The sequence below is a fragment of the Urocampus carinirostris genome, chromosome 2, assembly GCF_059441175.1.
Source record: "Urocampus carinirostris isolate Australia breed hairy pipefish chromosome 2, RoL_Ucar_1.0, whole genome shotgun sequence".
Lineage (NCBI taxonomy): Eukaryota > Metazoa > Chordata > Actinopteri > Syngnathiformes > Syngnathidae > Urocampus > Urocampus carinirostris.
The window spans coordinates 6,801,504-6,820,465 of record NC_142350.1 but is presented as its reverse complement, the minus strand read 5'-3'; the positions used below and the strand labels follow the sequence as shown (position 1 = coordinate 6,820,465).

The following is an 18,962-nucleotide window of genomic DNA, read 5'->3' as shown; positions in this document are numbered from 1 at the left end:
TCTTTCCCTTATTCTTTTTTTCTTTCTCCCTAATCTAGAAGTCCGGCCCCCGAGAGAATGTTTGTTCTATCGTGTAACCCCGAGTTAAAATGAGTTTGACACCCATGGTTTAATTCATGTTTTTTGCAGGCTTCCTAAAATAAGTGTAGTTGCCAAATAATCTTTTGCAATATGATAACGCAAGATTTTTAAATATAGATAGATATGCATTTAATTCACCAATTATTAAATAAATAATTTTAATTATTAATTAATTTTTACCTTTTTTTCCTTGTCAAATAAAAAAACTAATAGAATCGAACAGAATTTACTTTTATTGTCATCTTTTGTAACAATGCACACAGAACGTTAAACTGTAGCGAGCCGATGCAGCCGCAGCCAAACCGGGCGCCGCCATTTTAGACCCAACTGTCGTGTGGGGAGTCATTAGGTGACCAAACCCCCAATTCCAACCCTTAATACCGAGCACCAAGCAGGGAGGCAATGAGTAAGTGTAAGTCTCAGGTATGACTGGGCCAAGGCTTGAACAAGCGACCTCCCGGTCTCGGAGCGGGCACCCTACCATCTAGGCTACCGACCTGGTTGACTTATGATCATTTAATAAATGGTTGAATAAAGCTGTGTTTCTCAACTGGTGGGTGAGGACCCAAACGTTTTCATTGGGTCGTGGCCTTTGCCTTGGCAAAATTATTCTCAGAAGAAGAAAAAACGGAGGGTTGATTACACTCCTTAACAGTAGATCGCGATAATGCCCTGTTCGAGCTTTTCTTCCTGTCCAGCCAATCAGTGCCGTCCCAATTGTGTTTGGGAGGGAATACATTTCGTTTTATTGTGAGTGTGTCGGTTTTATTTCCTACCGCTACTGGAAAGGACAGTAAATGGTTTAAAAATGTTCTGTTTCTAGTTATTCACCAGTATATTACTCTTTAATATCTACATAGATAAATAATTGTTGATGTTTATTTTTATTTTGGGTAAAAATCATTTTCGGTATGTGTCTAAATGGTTTATAAATGTTGTATTTCAAGTTTTTCTTCAGTATATTACCCCTTATTGTCTACATAATCAAATAACTATAGTTGGGTGGAATGCTGGGTCCTGAAGTCAGATCAGTTGAGAACCACTGGAATAAAGTATATCAGTATAAATTACTGGATGCAATATTGGCATATTAGTGCAAAATAATGGCTAACTGACAGATATTTTTCACGTAATTTATTTGCTTGTTTTACTTGTGAAATAAGATAAAACTATCCAAAAATATGGAATATAATACTAGAAAATTAGCAAACATGGGTAAAAAAATGGAATTGGTTTCTGCAGTGTAGTGTCACCTATGTTTGTTTATTCGTTCTGTACTATTTCTTATGCTTTCCTAGATGCAAACCGTCCAATAACAGTGAGGCTGGTAGAAGTCCTGCCCCCAAGCCCTGCCCCTGCGATGTCCCGGTGGAGGTCGACGGGCGATTTGGTTCGGTGGGACGTACACGAAGTGTTTGGGCTCGATGCCAAGGCTCAACGCGGGCACAAAAAAACGGGAGGATCCCTGGGACGGGCCATTGGCTGGTTGAGGAGCAGCCACAAAAAGAAGAAGAATAAAAGGAAGAAGAGTGCCGCCCTGGTGGCCGATGGACTCCAGGAGGCTGCAAAAGGTAATGTCGAAATATTTCATTGGAGTTTGATTTTTCATTCATTAACAGGTGCCCAAAGGAAGCAGGCTGAGGCCAAAGCTTTATTGTATTTATTTGCAAATGTTCAGTGTGGAAATAAAAGAAAAATGTAAGAAAATAAAATTTAAAAAGTAGAAAATAAATATTGTTATTATATAGATAGATAGATAGATAGATAGATAGATACTTTGTTCATCCCCGAAGGGAAATTCACATTTCCAGCAGCATCCCTGAGCTGAGAACAATCGAAAATAACACGGGAGCTGCTGGAGTGGCTGCCATTCGTGACGGCGCCGGAAGAAAAGATTCAATTTGAATCATGTACAAACAAACAAACAATTGAATCATGTACAAACAAACAAACAAACAAAATATTCATGTTTCAATAAGTGGAGTGTTAATAAAATGGGGGGAAAAAATTTCTGATACTGATATAACCAGGTAAAACTAATTTTAAGTTACCTGTCCAAATGAATGTTGTGCCATCTCACCTTTCCCACTATGTATAATATTATATCATAATAAAAATAATAAATGACAAAACAATATTTATTTGAGTAAAAAATATTAGTTCCACCAAGTTATGATTTTCTAATCTATAATAATCGATAATTTCATCGAGTTTTTATTTGCTAATATTTGTATTCTACTCTTATAATTTACTTTGAGATTTAGTTTTTGTAAAATAGGAAAAATAGGATAATTATTTTGTTTATTTTTTGGAGTAAAATTTGTTGGTTTCACAAGATTATAATTTATAAACATGTTTCATTTGTGTCAATTTAACTTGATTACTTATTTAATATTATTTGGAAAATAATAATGGAAATATTTTGAGGAAAATAATTATAGAAATATTTTGATCATTTTAATATAATTTTGAAATGAAAAATAATTTCAGAAATTACTTTAAATAATCAAAATTATATTTTGCTTGATGATTTAATTTTGGTAAAATAATAATAATATAATGCAATTATTACTACGATTGAAAGAAAATTTCGAAATGGTTTCTATTGTTTTCTATTTAAGAATAAGTGTTAGTAAAACGGTAAAATATATAGTTATTTTTGGAATGAAACATGATAGGAAAAAAAACATTCAAATTGTTAATATCATTTTCTACTCAAGGTTTAGTTTTACTAAAATGGGGAAAATATGTAATAAAATTCAAATCATTTTTATCTAATTCAAAAATCTTTTTGAAATATTTTTATCTATCTATCCATCCATTATCTGCACCCCTCGTCCTCAGTAGGGCCGCGGGAATGCTGGAGCCCATCCCAGCTGTCCTCGAGCAGTGGGCAGCAGACACCCTGAACTGGTTGCCAAACTCAAAAATCATTCTCCATTTAATATCCTTTGATCAGTTTAAGTAGTATTTTTCTCTTTTTAACAATATTTGTAACTTTATTTTAATCTTATAGTAAAAAAGGTTGCTGTATTTTTTTTGTAAGTGTATTAAAATAAGACAAAAAAGTATTTCAATCATGTAAACAATGTCGTCTTAGTTTACAACATTTATATAGTATTTATCTTCTCCTCAAATGTTGTCCTGATTTAAAAAATGTGACATTGGTTTCCGAGACCAAAATATTCTTCCCATTTTTCACAAATCGTCCCAAAACTTTTGTCAATAGATGACGCCATTCCTGTATGAACAGACGCTGATCCCTAAATCCCCCCAGTCCCCCCTTTTTTTCTACGTTTGCTGATGCGTCAGCTCGGGGATAACGGCCCACCGTCGTCCTTTCCTGTTTTCATTCCACCCCAAGAGCCCTGAAAACTTTGCAAATATCTACCTTTTGAATGGGTGCTAAAGTTATTTTGAAAAATCATTATTCTTCTACATGATTCACGGATATCGTCTCTTTATATAAAAAACGGGGTTCGGACGGGTGCTTGAAACCCTTAAAATGCTTGAATTTGAACGTTGTGCTTTGAAGGATTGAAACGTGCTTGAATTTTAGGTCAAGTGTTTGTAAATGCTTGAAATTATTGCCACGATTCACAACAAATCCGCTTTAAAATGATGCCATCACTGATCTCTAATGGCTTTACTTGGTCATTGCTGTCTTCTTCTCTCGTGATTAACTGCAGCTGGAAATTGTTTGTATAGCATTGTCCTATAGAGCGTATAGGACGGTGCATGCTACACCCAAACAGGGTACGATGAAACGTGTATTAGTGCAAGCATTCCGTTTCAATTATATATAAATTCATATATATAAATAAAGTTATATAAATCACAGATATATATTTGGTTCTGCAAAATACATGATTTACACCGGATGTTTTCTTTTAACTGTACTGGAGAAATTGGAAAATAGGCTTTGAGAGTCCTTAAAAAGTGATTGAATTGTCCCATTTAAAGGGTATCATTAATTTTGTCTTCTTATATAATTTTTTTTTTAAAAAGTCCTAAATAAGGTAACAAACATTTTGTAATTCTTTCACAACTTTACCGTGAAAGACCAGTGATTTCGAGAATAATATTGTGATGATCTTTGTTGTTTAAAATAAACACTTGAATCAAAAAGGAATACAAAACACCCCCCCGAATGCTAATTAAAAGTCTGTTTTGGCCCTTGCATCCGTTTAGCAAGCTAATTTTGGAAGTGCTCAATTTGGTTCGACTACAGCTGGAAAACATTACCAGGGCGTGCGAGGCCAGGAGATAAACATACGCCTCACTCTCTCTCTCCCTCTATCACTCTCTCTTGCCTTCTTGTTTTCTCTCTCTAGTTCTCTCTTTATTCACTCTCTCCTCTCTTATCTGTGTTCCTCACTCTCTTTCTCTCTCGTTCTTTCTCTTTAGATATCTGTTTGTCTATCTCTATATCTGTCTATGTCTATCTCTCGATCTCTATGTCTATCTCTATCGCTTGCTCTGTCTCTTTTGTTCTCCCCTCGCATTGTCTTTTTCTCCTTCTCTCTCTCCTCCGCTTTTGTCTTTCTAACTCGATCTTTCTTTTCTCTCCTTCTTGCTCTATCTTTCATTCTCACTCTCACTCTGTCACTTTTTTGTTTTTCTTTCCTCTTCTTTCTTTCTCTGTATCTCTATAGCTTTCTCTCAGGCTCTCTCTCTCTTTGGGCCCTTCTTTCCTTTCTCTCTATCTTGCTTAATCTCATCGCTGTCTTTTTTTCTCCCTCTTTCTCACTTGCTCTTTCTCTTTTTCCTTTTCTTTCTCTACTGCTTTCTTTTCTTCTCTCCACCATTCTCTCTCACTCTCTTTTCTCTCGCTCTCTTTCTCATTTTGTCTTTTTTAACTTTCATTCTTACTTTCTCCTGATTTCTCTTGCTTTCTTGCTCTCACTTTCTGTCCCTCTATCCTAACTGCTCTTTGTATCTCTCTTTTTTCTTTTCTTTACTTTTTCTCTCTCGCTATTTCTCCAAACCGGACTCTCATTTTCCTCTCTTTTTTACTTTCTCTATTTTCTCCATTTCATTCTCCCTCTCTCTCTGTATCTCTCACCTTTTAGCTCTCTATTTCTTACTTTCATTCTCACTCTCTTTATCTGTCTTTTGCTTTCTATCTGTCGTTTTCTCTCGCTTTCTTAACCACTGTTTGTACCTTTCTTTTACTCTCTCTTCAGTTTTCTCTCTATTTCTCGATACTGCTCTCTCTTTTTCTTCTCCTTTTGTTACTTTCCCACATTTTATCACTCGCTACCCCTGTCACGCTCTGTTCTTTTCTTTTTCTCTGACTATCTCTCTTTACCGCTCTTTTTTCTTTTTCCATTTCTCTTTTCCATGTGTTTTCTCTCACTTTCTGGCTCTTTATTACAGCTCTTTCTCATTTGATTACTGTCTCTTTACTTTCTCTTTTTTTTCTATTGACTCTCTCTTAACCTCTCTGATTTATTTTTCCATCTATTTTTTCTTTGTGTCTTTTATGTCACTTTCTAACTCACCCTGTTTTCCCTCTATTTTGCTTTACCACACTCTTTACCTCTCTCACTCGTTTTTATATGTCTTTCTCTCTCTCTAGCTAACTTTCAGTTACTCACAGTTCGTATTGAGATCATATAACGAGAATTTATTTGATTAAGACAATTTTGATCCAGATACATTTCAAAGAGGAAAGAATCGAACCGTGCGCCTACTTTAAAACAGGTTCAAACTGTTTTTTGTCAAACCAGATATACTGTACAGCGTTACTTAGCAAATGGAGGGCATTAAAGATATGGAAGAAATGTTTTTATAGGCACTAATGAGGGCGTGAGCATAAATAAATAATGGCTTGTTTCAGTTTTGTAACGGCACCGCCTTGCCACTAGATGGCAGTGCTACAAAGATTGATTTTGTGTTCTTGTTGCATGGAATTGACTCGAAGATGTTGCGTTCAAGGTCATTTCAGTTCAGCCCGCAATAATTACCCTGTCATTATTTTTGGGGTGCAGCTTGTGAGGAGTGGGGCATGCTGGGGGTTCTTGTTCTAGAATGATCTCATCTCTCTGCTTTCACTCCTTAAGGAGAAAGTAAACAAAACCAAAAAGCCGAACTCGAGACTCAGAGTCGCCGTCTCTGAAGATTCTCAGCCTGCAGCCATAAAAAGAGGGCGGAGGGGGGGGGTTATAAATTCTTCACCGGGATGCTAAGCAACCCCCCTTCTTCCACCTCCTCGTTCTGCGAATCTGTTCAAGAGACTCCACCGCGATGTGGGCAATTTTGTTTTTCAGACGAGAGATATTTCGTTTCACAGGACGCAAAGCGATATGGCGGCCTCGATATCGATTGGCGATAGGAGGCTTGCTTCCTAAATATTAAGTCCTCGTCGTGAAAAGCATTCTACGTAACGGGTAAATCAATCAAAAGATGGCATTCTAGACTCTCTAGAACAGGGGTCAGGAACCTATGGCTCTTCTCATGAGTACCGGGTACATGTGGGTCAGATAGAAAAGAGACCTCGTGCAGTTTTTCCATATTTTTCATCATGCAGACCTGATTGTCACACATGCTTAGCGGCAACAATTCTATAATATCGTATTGTAGGGTCCTGTTTGTTTAGGAGACAATTTTAACTAGAGTTTACAGTCAAGGTGTCACACCAACAGTAAATCGTTCAATAATCTTTTATATTGAAGCTCATTAAACAATCTATGGCAGGGGTCAGCAACCTTTTCGGTGCGGAGTGCCACTTTCAAATTTCCTTGTAAATCAGTGTGCCACACCAAGATTAATGACTCGCACAATAATTTTTTCATATCCAACAGAGCTGTCGTTTAACACCAGTCCAAATATACAACATGGATATACATTGAATCGTATGACCAACCAATTATATCTTTCACTATTCTTGTTCATCAACAAACTAAAAAATGAATGTGAGCCACATGTGAAAAGGCCTGTAGACATCCATAACTTCAACCATTCTTCATCAACAATGAACTACACTCAAAAAGGAAGTGATATGGACAGCTACATCAATTAAATCTTATTTCAGAAACTATCAAAACTTGAAAAACACACACACGCATTGGGACTTTTTATTCAGGAGTTAGCAGGGGGGGGGGGGGGGGGTGTTGGCAGGCATTTTACCTGCTAAAATGTCACTCCCCTGCTAATACGGACCCTGTTTGAGGTATAGACTCGTGACTTCTAGGGTAACCTTCAGTGACACAAATGTCAGCACAGTGATTTTGAAGAGTTTCAGAACGTTTCTCATAATATTACTATTATTAATAATAATAATAGTAGTAATAAAACGAACTAGATTTGTCAAACACCTATTCAGTAACACATCACAAAGTGGAGTTTTGCTGGGGAGTCTGATTTAGGCACTACACCGTAACTGGACACAGCGTGTTTTAATGTATCAGCCTTTTCAGACTCGTCCTTGAATTCATGTTCATGTTTCGTCTCGTAATGACGTTTAACACTTGACTTTGGCCTGGACGGATCTATTGACACTAACAAAGATGTTATATAATGAAATTGTGAATATGTTTGATTTTCGAGAAGGTTTGTTCAAACCTCACTTTGTCTTTGCTGTTAAAAACGTAATATTGGAATATAATATTGTGAATGTGCTTAATTGCTGTTGAGATTGTCATGATTGTTTTCTGTTTTTAGTGTCAATAAATTTGTTCAAACCAAAAAACTTGACGTGCGAGGTACAACGCTCTCGAGGCATAATGCACAGACAGCACGGTCATTTTTTGCATAAAGCCCCAGTCATCTGTCCACGCTGGCTTAAAAGAACCAGATTTTTTCGCTGGGGGAGCTGTCGTGATTCGTTCATGTATCGCGCGCCGGTGTTTCTGTGGGTTAGGGTTAACACAGATCTCTCCTCTGCGAGGCACCGCGCAGACACACGCTCACTGTAAAGCCGTTAAACAATGGAAGCACGCAATGAAAATGTCTAAATTTCAGGTAAAAATGCCCATTTAAAAAAGAAATCATTATTACTTTGCCGTGCTGCTCGCGTGCCACTGGTTAACCACTCGCGTGCCACTGCTGGCGCGCGTGCCATAGGTTGCCGACCCCTGATCTATGGTTGTTGTTGAGACACCTTCAACCCAAAACAAACTTTTACCTATAGGCTTGAGCAAAGAATGTAGAGCAATTTGATTGGGTGAGTGGTAGAAACGGGGGGAGCTATACACAGGACAGGACCTGAGCACTCCTTCACGCCCTTCTGCACTGTCAGTACTTTGGTATTCTCGATTGCAGTATTTTGTGACATTTTCACAAAAGAACTTTTCTTGCACCTGGTTTTGAAACCATGATCTGATGGTTAAAATAAGCCTCTGGGAGCGGCTAATAGCTGCGCATTTTGTACTGTATTTTTGACTTTGTATTTTGACAAGGCAATATTTTATTGTCCAGGTACTTTGTAACCTCAACTTTTGTTTGTAGGGATTGTGAAGTACCACCAATACTGGTATTGACCCGTTTTGATTTGTGTTATCGATGCATGTACAAGACATCTGTTTATTCTAAGAGTAAATCTCAAATATATTCTATTCTAGTCTATTCTTTTTAATACATCACATGATGCTTACTCAAAGAGATGCATCTCTATTGTCTAAAGAATTTTTTCAATTTTTTTAGCTCTTATTTTATTGTTTTCATTCATGCAAAAAATATATATTTTTAATAATAGAAGCAAAACAGTTTCCTCCTCTAGCCACTAGGCTGCAGGCTACAGCTCGCCACTAACCGCTACTGTTATTGTTAGCTGCTCCTTCTTTGTCCTTCAGTGAGTTGCCATTGCTGCTCATTCAAGGCAACATCACGGGGTTCTGTAATTCAGGCGTCTTTAATTTCCCCCGCCCCCCACTATTTCCTTCTCTGGCCACTGATTTTAGCCACTTGGCTGCAGGCTATGGATCACTGCAATCCGCTATTGTATTGTTAGCTGCTCATGCAAGGGAAAGATGCTGAATCCTATGATTCAGGCCTCTGGGGCCTTTTTCCACTGTTTCATTCTCTAACCAGTCATGTGAGATACTTGGCTGCATTCGGTGTCCCACTGCTTGAAAAATTCTGGTTCACACTTGCCATCTTTTATTGACCCTTTTATTAGCTTTTTCCACTAGCCCATAAGTTAGCCTCTTAGACTGGCTCTGAGCAACTCCATCTTTTGGCTGTTTTCAGCTGCTCGTGTGTGTCCAGCTTGCTCGGTCTTTTGTCGTTGCTTGCGAGAATTAAAAGATTTTATTTCCCGTCACAAGCTGAAATTCATCCTCGGTCACGAAAATTCTGGAAGTATGCTTCTGAATTTTCGGACGTTCGTAGTGCGTCTTCTTCAAATGCATACGCTTCGGCTACCTTCTAAGCTACAACAACCTCTAGTGGTGAATATTTACACACTGTCACCTTAAGAAAAAATAGGTGCCATCTCATCTGAAACCGTAACCAAACTCTCCTCTGGCATCTTATGGCGAGTCAAGTAAAAAAATAAGCTGTGGTGTCAAACATGCAGCCCGTGAGCACTGGATGTCGCCAAAGCCAGGCACCACTCACAAAGCAACTTGAGCTGGATTTCTTTTTCTTTCTTTCTCCAGCCCTTTCTTACTCACTTCTCTATTCTCTGTCTGCCTCCTCTCTTTTTCTCTTTTTAGCTTTCTCTTTTTCTTCACTCTCTCTATTTTCCGATCTCTGTTGCCCTTTTGCCATCACTTTCTCATTCTTTCCTTCTCTCTCTTTCTTTTTTTCTTTTGTTCTCTAGCCCTTTCTTACTCACTTCTTTATTCTCTCTCTGCCTCCTCTCTTTTCCTCTTTTTAGCTTTCTATTTTTCTTCACTCTCTATTTTCCGATTTCTGTTGCCCTTTTGCCATCACTTTCTCATTCTTTCCTGCTCTCTCTATCTTTTTCTTTCGTTTTCTAGCCCTTTCTTACTCACTTCTTTATTCTTTGTCTGCCTCCTCTCTTTTTCTCTTTTCAGCTTTCTCTTTTTCTTCACTCTCTCTATTTTCCTATCTCTGTTGCCCTTTCGCCACCACTTTCTCATTCTTTCCTTCTCTCTTTTTCTATCTTTCTCTTTTTGTTTCTCTTTATTTCTTTCTCTCTCTCTCCCTCTTTTTCTCCATCTTTCTTTTTTTCTTTAATCTACTAATCTGGCCCCAGTGAGAATGTTTTTTTCTACTATGTGGTCCCCGAGCATAAACGAGTCCGACACTCCTGGTCTAAGCCATGCAAATTGAGAATTAAGATGAGGAAGACATCCTCATCATCCATCTCTCATGCAAATCACCTTGCGCATCATCAGCTGTTAGCGAGGGGAAAATGGGAGGGGCGCTCGCCCCCCTCCCTACATGCACAGGAAGCCGCCTTCTCGGAGCCGATCGCCGATCGCGCCCGTCAGTCAGCTCCGATACTGCTAGCATCATGACGGTGGTCGCTGCTGTTTAAATTGAGGGGGGGGCTTGGGGAAGTGCCCCCCCCTCACAAAAAAAAATGGGGAACGGCATCCAGAAGCGGAAAAAGGTCGAGGCAGATGAAAGAAACAGTGGATTGTGGGAGAAACCCAAAGGCTTTTGGCTGATTGAACGGAGGGGCAAATTAAAGACAGGTACTGCATATTTCGTAATCGGTTCAAAGAAATGACAAAAAATCTTCCAGATCACTTCATTTGTAGCTTGATACCAGTTGATTTTTTTATTTTTTCGAGCGGTACCGGTTGGGGTACTCTACTCACAAGAAGACACAGATGCCGACACCTGTGGTACTAAAGGTTTTCAATTGTAAAGGACTACTGAAGGACTAAGAAGCACGGGATTATAAGGCGCACCCCCCAAAAATAGTTTTTTGTTATATAATTGTCAAATATATGACGCACTGGACTATAAGCCACATGGAATTAAAACTACAGTTAGAGCTACCGTATTTATTCGTGTTACGGAAACGTTATACGCAACAGGAATCGAACCCGGGTGCGCGACAGTGAAAACGCCAAACCTCACCACTAGGTCACTAGTGATACAGATGATGTACGAAAAGGCATTGGATTCTATCCCATTTTTGCACTATTTTAACTGACTGTTCCCAAAAAGAATGTTACAGAAAGTCATGCTGACAAATATAAATAAACTCAAGAAGGGGGTTTTTAAGGGTTATTGTTCTATCTTCGTTATTCATTATCCATTATCCGTTAACGGTCAGTTCATAATACGCTACAAAGCCTAGGAGCCGGGACACTTACTCTCAGCCAAAAGGCCAAGCTAAGGTCCTAGCCCTAAAGCCTTGCTGCGATCATTGCAAATGCACCGTTCCCGGAGGTACTGCAATACCGGGCCGATGCGTGGAGTGGACAGAGCAAGCTCTTATTCCATCTCCGAAATGCAAAAATCAAAGATCATGGCAAACCACAGCCACCGACACATTTCAATTTCTCATGATCGAGGCCAAGCTAAGGACCTAGCATCAAAGCCTTGAGAAAGCACGGCGAAGGAATTAAATCTTTGGTTTATTTGACGATGAGTCATGAAAAGGAATTTGATTTTATCTTATTATCACACTATTTTCAGTCAGGGTGCCAGAAACGAATGTTTTAGAATTGAGAAAACAGAAAGATATAAACAAATGCAAAAAAAACACAACGAGGGAAACAAATCTTTGACGTATCTGATTTATATTTTTTGATTTTGACAACATTTCAGATTTTTCCATTCCATAGCATTTGTTCCTGGCACCATGAGAAAAGAATAAATGATAATGAGATAAAATTATGTCTTGTGGTTTAGTGGTCAGCGTTCTCACTGCGGGAATCCAGGTTTGATTCAGATTGCATACAATGCTCCACAATTATGGTCACCAATGCGTTTTGACAGATCAATCTTTGAACCAATAAAGTTGTATCAATAAAATGACTATATGCATTTCCAATCTTGCCCACCCCAATTTGTAGTATATAAGGGTCACCGGCTTATAAGGCACACAGATTTCTGGCCAATTTGGGCTTTTTAGGTGGGCCTCATAGTCTGGAAAAATGTGGTAATTTAAAGAAAGAGCTTGGGTTTGATAAAACAGCCACAAGATGAAGTACCTCAAAGGAAAAGAAAAGTATTGGTACTTGGTTTCAGTTGTGCTTTGACCAGGGTTGGGTAGGGTTACTTTAACTGGATTACTTTCAATTACTTTTGGATTACTCCAATACCAAATATGCTAATAAAAGACAAAAGACACTCAATATGAATAAAATAATGACTCACAACACGTGGTAAGCTTTCTCTCCTGGCTTTGATCTCCGGCAAAACTAACATAAAATGCGACAGAAACAAAATGAAAATAAATCCAAAAAGCTTGCCAACATCATTTTTGCCGTTCCATGTATTCCGTTACTCCCCAAGCATGCACAAAATTTAGTCATTTTATTCATATTGAGTTTCTTTTGTCTTTTTTAGCATATTTGGTATTGCAGTAATCCAAAAGAAAATGAAAGTAATCAAGTTAAAGTAACCCTACCCAACCTTGCTTTTGACTCATAAATTTATCGTACAAGAAAAAAAAACAGTTAGACGACATAAAAAAACTTTCGATTATTGCCAAAATATCTGTGTTATTTTTGCGATGTTCTAAATTCCGTTCCCGCCAACCCCCCGGATAAAACGCTAGCTTTGAAGCTTTCCGTTCAACACTGGCTCCTGTCAAAGTCCTCGACTCCCTGCAGAGAACTGAGGCAGATCAAGGGAAGACCGTTTTTTTTCCAATTGGGTCGTACGATAACGCGCTTTCTCCCGTCTTTAAGATTCTGCAGCCGTGTCTGTACAGATAGGGAGCCAGCGATGTCCTTGACGTAGAGGTTGTCACTGGCGAATCACTACTTTTGTCTAAATCTAGGGCTAGGAGTAAGGGCTTGGGTTTAGGATTGGTTTTAGTGGTTTGGGGTTTTGGGTTATGATTATAGATTTGGGTTTAGGATTAGGGCTAGGGTTAAGGCTGGGGTTTAGGTTCAGAATATTAGGCTTTAGGGTTAGGGCTACTGGTTACGGTTTCGAGGGTTCGGGCTTAGGAGTTCTAAATAGGACTAGATTAAGGGCTATATTTCTAGGGTTAGGGGATTAGGCTTAAAGGTTAAGGCTAAAATTAAGGCAAGGGATTCGGGTTGGTGTAAGGGCTAGGGTCTGGATTAGTGCTAGGGTTTATGGTGAAAGGGTTAGGGTTTAGGATTAGCCTTTCGGGCAGAGGCCGAGAACCTATGGCTCTTTTCTTGAGTACATTTGGCTCAGAGATAAAACAGATTTAATAAATTATTCAATTAATTGATACTTTTCGCGTTAAAAGTTGCACATGCAAAGCAAAGACAATACTGGTCTCTGAAGGGTTCGGTCCAGTATATATATGATAAAATTTCCACTAAGGTTTACAGTCAAGGTTACCCCAACATATCCTGCTGTGGCTGTAAATCGCTAAATAATCCTTTAAATAGAAGCTTATTTAACAATGCATGTTCATTGTTGAAACACTTTATGATGAAAGGCCGCAGAACAAGCTTTTTACCCAAAAGCAATGTGATTGGATGAGCAATAGGAATGGGTGGAGCTATTAACCTGGTGATAACATAGTGATAACATAGTAATAACAAATTGTTATACAGAAATGCTTATTGATCTGGGTGCCCTTTGCGCAAATTAGTAACAAGACGTAGCTCTCATTTTGCAAAAGATCCCTGGGTTACAGGGTTACAGTTTAGGTTTAAAGGTAAAGGGTAGAGTTTAGGGTTAGGATTAGATTTTGAGTTTTAAAGCTATGGTTAGGGCTAGGGTTTAGGTCAAGGGGTTAGTGGGTGAGGTTTACTGAGTTTTGGCCGGGGTTTAGGCTTAAGCTTTGGGGTTATTGCCAAAGAGTTAGGTCTAGGGTTTAGGGTTATGAATAAATTAAATAACCCATGTTTAAGTGCATAAATACATTTATGTATTTTTTAAAATTAATAACAAAAAATACAGCTAAATATATAAAGTAATGTTTGAAAAACTATACATACAGATACATGTATACCAGTTATTGTTATTGGACCGGCAAAACAGGGCATTATCAGCAATTAGTAGGAAAATCTTTTTTTTAATTGTTGTGTGATTTCAGGATCCATTCATAAGAAAGTGCACAATCTTCTGCAAAAACGAACGCTGCCTCTCAGAATTCCACAGAACAATCCGTGTATTCAGCTGGGGAAGGGGGGGGGGGAACAGGAGGTCAGAACATGTCGACCTGGTCTCAGTGGGACGCCGAATATCTGCAAAAAGCTTCTTCCGCTTCGGCGTCACAGCTGAGCCAATGCACCTCATTTTTTGAAGAAAAAAAAATCGGTAGAGTCGAAGGCAGACGTCAACAAGGAGGCGCCACAGCACGTGGGTGACTTGCAAATTCAATTTGGTGATTTGGTGCGTGTGATGCTAAGCGTGGCCGACACAAGGCCACATCTATTCCATTTTAATGGGTCGGCCGAGATTCGCCTGACACCTTCGCTTGGGGCGTCCAACATTTATTTTAGCTCGCAGGGGTACGGCTCTCGCTCGACACCCCTGTCATTTGGCGAAGGTCGCCCGAGGGGCTTGATTGCGCAAGGATCCAGCCAACCGCGGCAGATTTATGCCTTGTTCATGATATGGCAGCTCTTATGTCATTGTGTGTGTTGTTTGCTGCCACTAGGGGGCAGTGTAACGTCTAATCACATTCGTTAGGGTCCACTTCATGTTTTTTTATTCATTCTCCCATTTCATTTTAAATGTGATTTTTCGAAAATCTATAAAAATTAATTCATCACAATAAGAAAGATATTTTATCTGAGGGTTAAAAGGTTGTGAATTAGGGTTTGGGCTGGATCAAGGGTCAGCGACCCAAAATTGTGAAAGAACCATATTGGATTAAAAAAAAAACGAATTTGTCTGGAGCTGCAAAAAAGCCTTATATACTCGCCTTATAATTAATGTACCACCTCCTGTATGTATTTATATTAACTATATTAGCCTACTATCTTCATGACTCAGTTGGACGCAGCGGATTCTGTGGAGAAGGGTGCACCATGTGACTATTCGATTATAGAATACCGCCTCAATTTTAACTTCATTATTATTGGATTACAGTATATTTAATTGCTCTGATAAAGTTAACCAAATGCAATAAGGAAATCAAATTTTTGATGTCATTTTTATTTTGAGGATTCACCAGTTCAGGGTGTCCCCTGCCCACTGCCCGATGATAGCTGGGATGGGCTCCAGCACCCCCGCGACCCTACTGAGGATAAGCGATGCAGCTAATGAGATGAGATGAGATTTAAAAAAATCAACAGGTATAACGTGTCTTTTATCTGGGCAACAAAAAGAATGCAATAAACCATAACACGCATTCATTAAAAATAAAACGGCAACCTTTTGAAAAGCTAAATCAAATCAAATTAATCAATTGAAGTTTGATTTCTGTGCAAATGTTTTGATTTGATACCAAATCAACAAAGTAGTTGAAATGTAATTTATTCTTCAAATTTTGACAGCACTGGAAAACGGTAAATGTTTTTGTGTCATACGGAAACTATATTAAAAGACAAAAACATGCTTCCTCCCTAATCTGTTTCAACTTGTAAACATTGGAAAAACACCCGGGAAGCACTCTGCTGCACTTAACAGCTGCAGGTTGCTAGGGTTAAGGTTAAGGTTGAGATTAAGGCCAGGGTTTGGGCTAGGATTAGAGTGTTTGGGAGCTAGGGGTTAGGATTAGGGCTAGGACAAGTGTCGGTAACCCAAAATGTTGAAAGAGCCCCGTACGACCCCAAAAAAGCATGCAAGGAGCCGCAAAAGATTTAAAGCCTGATATAAGCCTTATAAGGAAGGCAACACATACTGTGTCTAACACACACACACACACACATATATATATATATATATATATATATATATATATATATATATATATATATATATATATATATATAATTTCTTAAAAATGTTAAGTACGTTTGTACTCCTACAGAAACCATATCATTTTCCATGATCAAACGTTTTGGGAAAAACGTGCCAGGGAGCCACTAAGGAGTGCCAAAGGGCCGTATGTGTCATCATTGCCGCTTGTTGTAGGTTTGGGCTAAGGTTAGAGGTTTAGGCTTTAGCTAGGATTAGGGCTACGGTTATTTTATCTGACATCTGCCATATCTGAATGGTTTGCTTAATTTACCATGTTTGTCATGTTTCTCATTTTTGTAGAAAAAAGATGAAAAGTTTAAAAAAAAATCAATATATTACAATTTATAATTACTATTCGAATGTAATTTTATATATGTATGTATAGTTTATTGTGTCATTTTTACAAAAGAACTCTTCTTGCACCTTGTTTTAAAAACATTTTTTACCCAAAAAAAATTTGGGTCAAAATAAGCCTCAACAATATTATGTAACTGTGGGAGGCAGACAAGTTTAAAGTGGCATATTTGTCTATATGGGACAAAGGTTTTGGCATTATTAATATTTCATCAATTCAATCAAATCATTTAATATCACACAGTGAAATGAAATGGGCTAGAACATTAGCTTTTGTCTGGCAAGCGGGTTTGGCCGCTTTGCTGAATTTTGTCTTAAAATATATGGCATAGCTCTCGCCCCAAAATATTTGGGGGGGCTATTTTAGCACTTTGGGTCAAAAAGGTTCCCGACCCCTGCTCTAGAGCTACAAATACCTGAATGGGATTTTCTTATTGGAAAACTTTGGTATAATAGCAGTAATATATCTTATCAAACTATCGAGAGTTAGTGTCTGTATAGGTCAATACTTATGAGTATCGACGAGGAACAAAAAGTGCTTACCATTGATTAAAATTGCATAATATCGATGCCGATGTTCAATTCTTTTACGTTAACCAACAATACTTTAGAATGTGGCTAGCTTAAATGGAAAATTGAGGTTTGCCATACATATCTGTCAGTGACACTAAATGTTTATTTTCACATTTTTTTTATTTTAAGCTGTACTACGTGTGAAATATTTTAAGGAATATAAATCAATATGAATATCGAACTTATATAAAAAGCTTAATTAAAACGGAAAACGGAGGATTGATGTAAAACTCAGTCAATGGCACTCAATGTTTTTTGTATTTCTTTAGGCTGTACTAGTTGTGTAAAAAATGTAATTGTTAAGAATTATAAATGATGATTTCTACTCCACCGTAGTAAAAGATAACCATAAAGGGTATTTAACTGGATTGCGAAACACAATTCTTCTCAAATTTGGCACAGAACGTGTCTCTCCCCACAATCATGCAGATATGTTCCATAATATTTCACGCGGCATGGATCTCGAGATATAAATGTGTAGACAGATTGACCTCATATCCTCTAGGGCTGTGGTGTCTCCGGAAGACAACGAGGAATCAACAGTGGCGGGTCTCTTTGAAAAACAGACGGCAATTGTACTAATAAGCGAATGCCTTGCGCTCATTTTTGCTTGAAGTAATTGGAACTTTGCTTACCGTGTCGCTAGGGCACTTCTGTTTTGTCTGAGTTGCATGCTTTGATCATCAAAAGCTGCTTTTGGGGTAAGTTTACCTGCTGTTGTGTACAGCGTGTGTTCCTTTTTTGCCTTCGCCTCATTTTAGGTATGTGATTGTGACACATCTTTTTTGTTTTTTCAAAGCATGTCTTGCTTTTAAAATTATATTGTCCAGATAGTTCCTCGATAGCGGGCGGGCTCCTGAAGGCTTCCATGTTAGCCCAGTCAGCAGTCTGCTGGCTGGCTACCCTGCCGTGCTGATTGTTTTTTCCCCGGCTAGGTTCCTATTTGTTGCCCTAATCGTCTTGTGTTGGCTCCTGGTTATCCTGGCTGCTTACTACATGTTTTTGTTGAGCCTGCCTCCTGTTTTTAGGACGATCGGTCCAGGTTAGCAATTTTTAGCAGTCGGTTAGCCTGGCGTGTCTCGGCTGATTTAGCCCCTGTTAGCTCTCTATATGTTATTCATGCCAGTTTGCCTCATTTTGGCTTCTTGCCGTTTGTTGTATTATTGCTTCACCCACCTGCGATACAACGCCTAGGCTTTCTTCACCAAACTACCACAACTTTGCTTAAAACACTCAAAACCTTTTCAACTAGTTAACCTGTAAACCAGTACGGTGACTGGCTTGCTAGGGTGCCGGTGTTCTTCACATGACGTCACAGCTCAGAAAATCAAAGACGAGACAGACTTTCTTCATTCTCTCGGAAAATAATCGGAATATATCAATGGCATAGATATTATGCAGAAATCATGTACTATTTTCTCACATTTTGTATGTATAAGAATTTGGGTTTCCCTTTAAGGTTTGATGTACCTAGCAGACAATGTGCCTCAATGTTTTTTTTAATCTATTTTCTCAGATGGAAAAACATGTAAAGAATTACAAATCACGTTGCCTACTCTGATGTATAAAAAGCCAACAAAGGGGATTAGCAAGCGTTAATGACTCCACCGCGCGCTAACTACTTTGTGATTTATGTTGTCTACTGAGCGGCACTTGAAAACAATTTGCTGGCCTTGTCAAAACGCTTCAAATCACATCATGTTTTATGATGATCATTTACTCAGCTTGTTGTCAGCAATTAGCATACGTTACAGCATGATTCATGCGCGAGAATCTTGTTGCGGAATGGCAAATCAAAGCCCCCGTGCCCCAAGAGCAGATGGCGTCTCTTCAGACCTCCTCATGAATATCGGGAAGGGGGAAATAAAAAAAGAGGGGGACGTTCACTTGTTTGATTTCACCGGAAAAGCCGTAACATTCGGGGAGAAAAAGAAGCTTTGGGAGTGATGTGAAAGTGTGTCAAGTTGAATGACGGGCAGGTGCAGGGACTAATCCTGCTGGCGTGACTCCCGTGGTGAAAG

General features: G+C 38.6%; 1 protein-coding gene and 1 non-coding gene across 3 annotated transcripts in view; one reads left to right on the top strand and one right to left on the bottom strand.

Annotated features, from left to right (window-relative positions):
- Positions 1-1,404: 1,404 nt before the first annotated feature.
- Positions 1,405-18,962, top strand: part of nhsl3 (NHS like 3) — a 30,928-nt gene continuing 13,370 nt past the window's right edge. For both annotated transcript variants that reach the window (XM_088328601.1, XM_088328600.1), the window contains exon 1: positions 1,405-1,652. In XM_088328601.1, the coding sequence (XP_088184727.1) occupies positions 1,442-1,652 (211 nt within the window). In that variant the 5' untranslated portion in view covers positions 1,405-1,441. The remainder of the gene's footprint in view (positions 1,653-18,962) is intronic.
- On the bottom strand, positions 11,376-11,557 carry LOC148370830 (U2 spliceosomal RNA). The gene has a single exon (XR_015849829.1). It is a non-coding gene; the product is annotated as a U2 spliceosomal RNA (small nuclear RNA).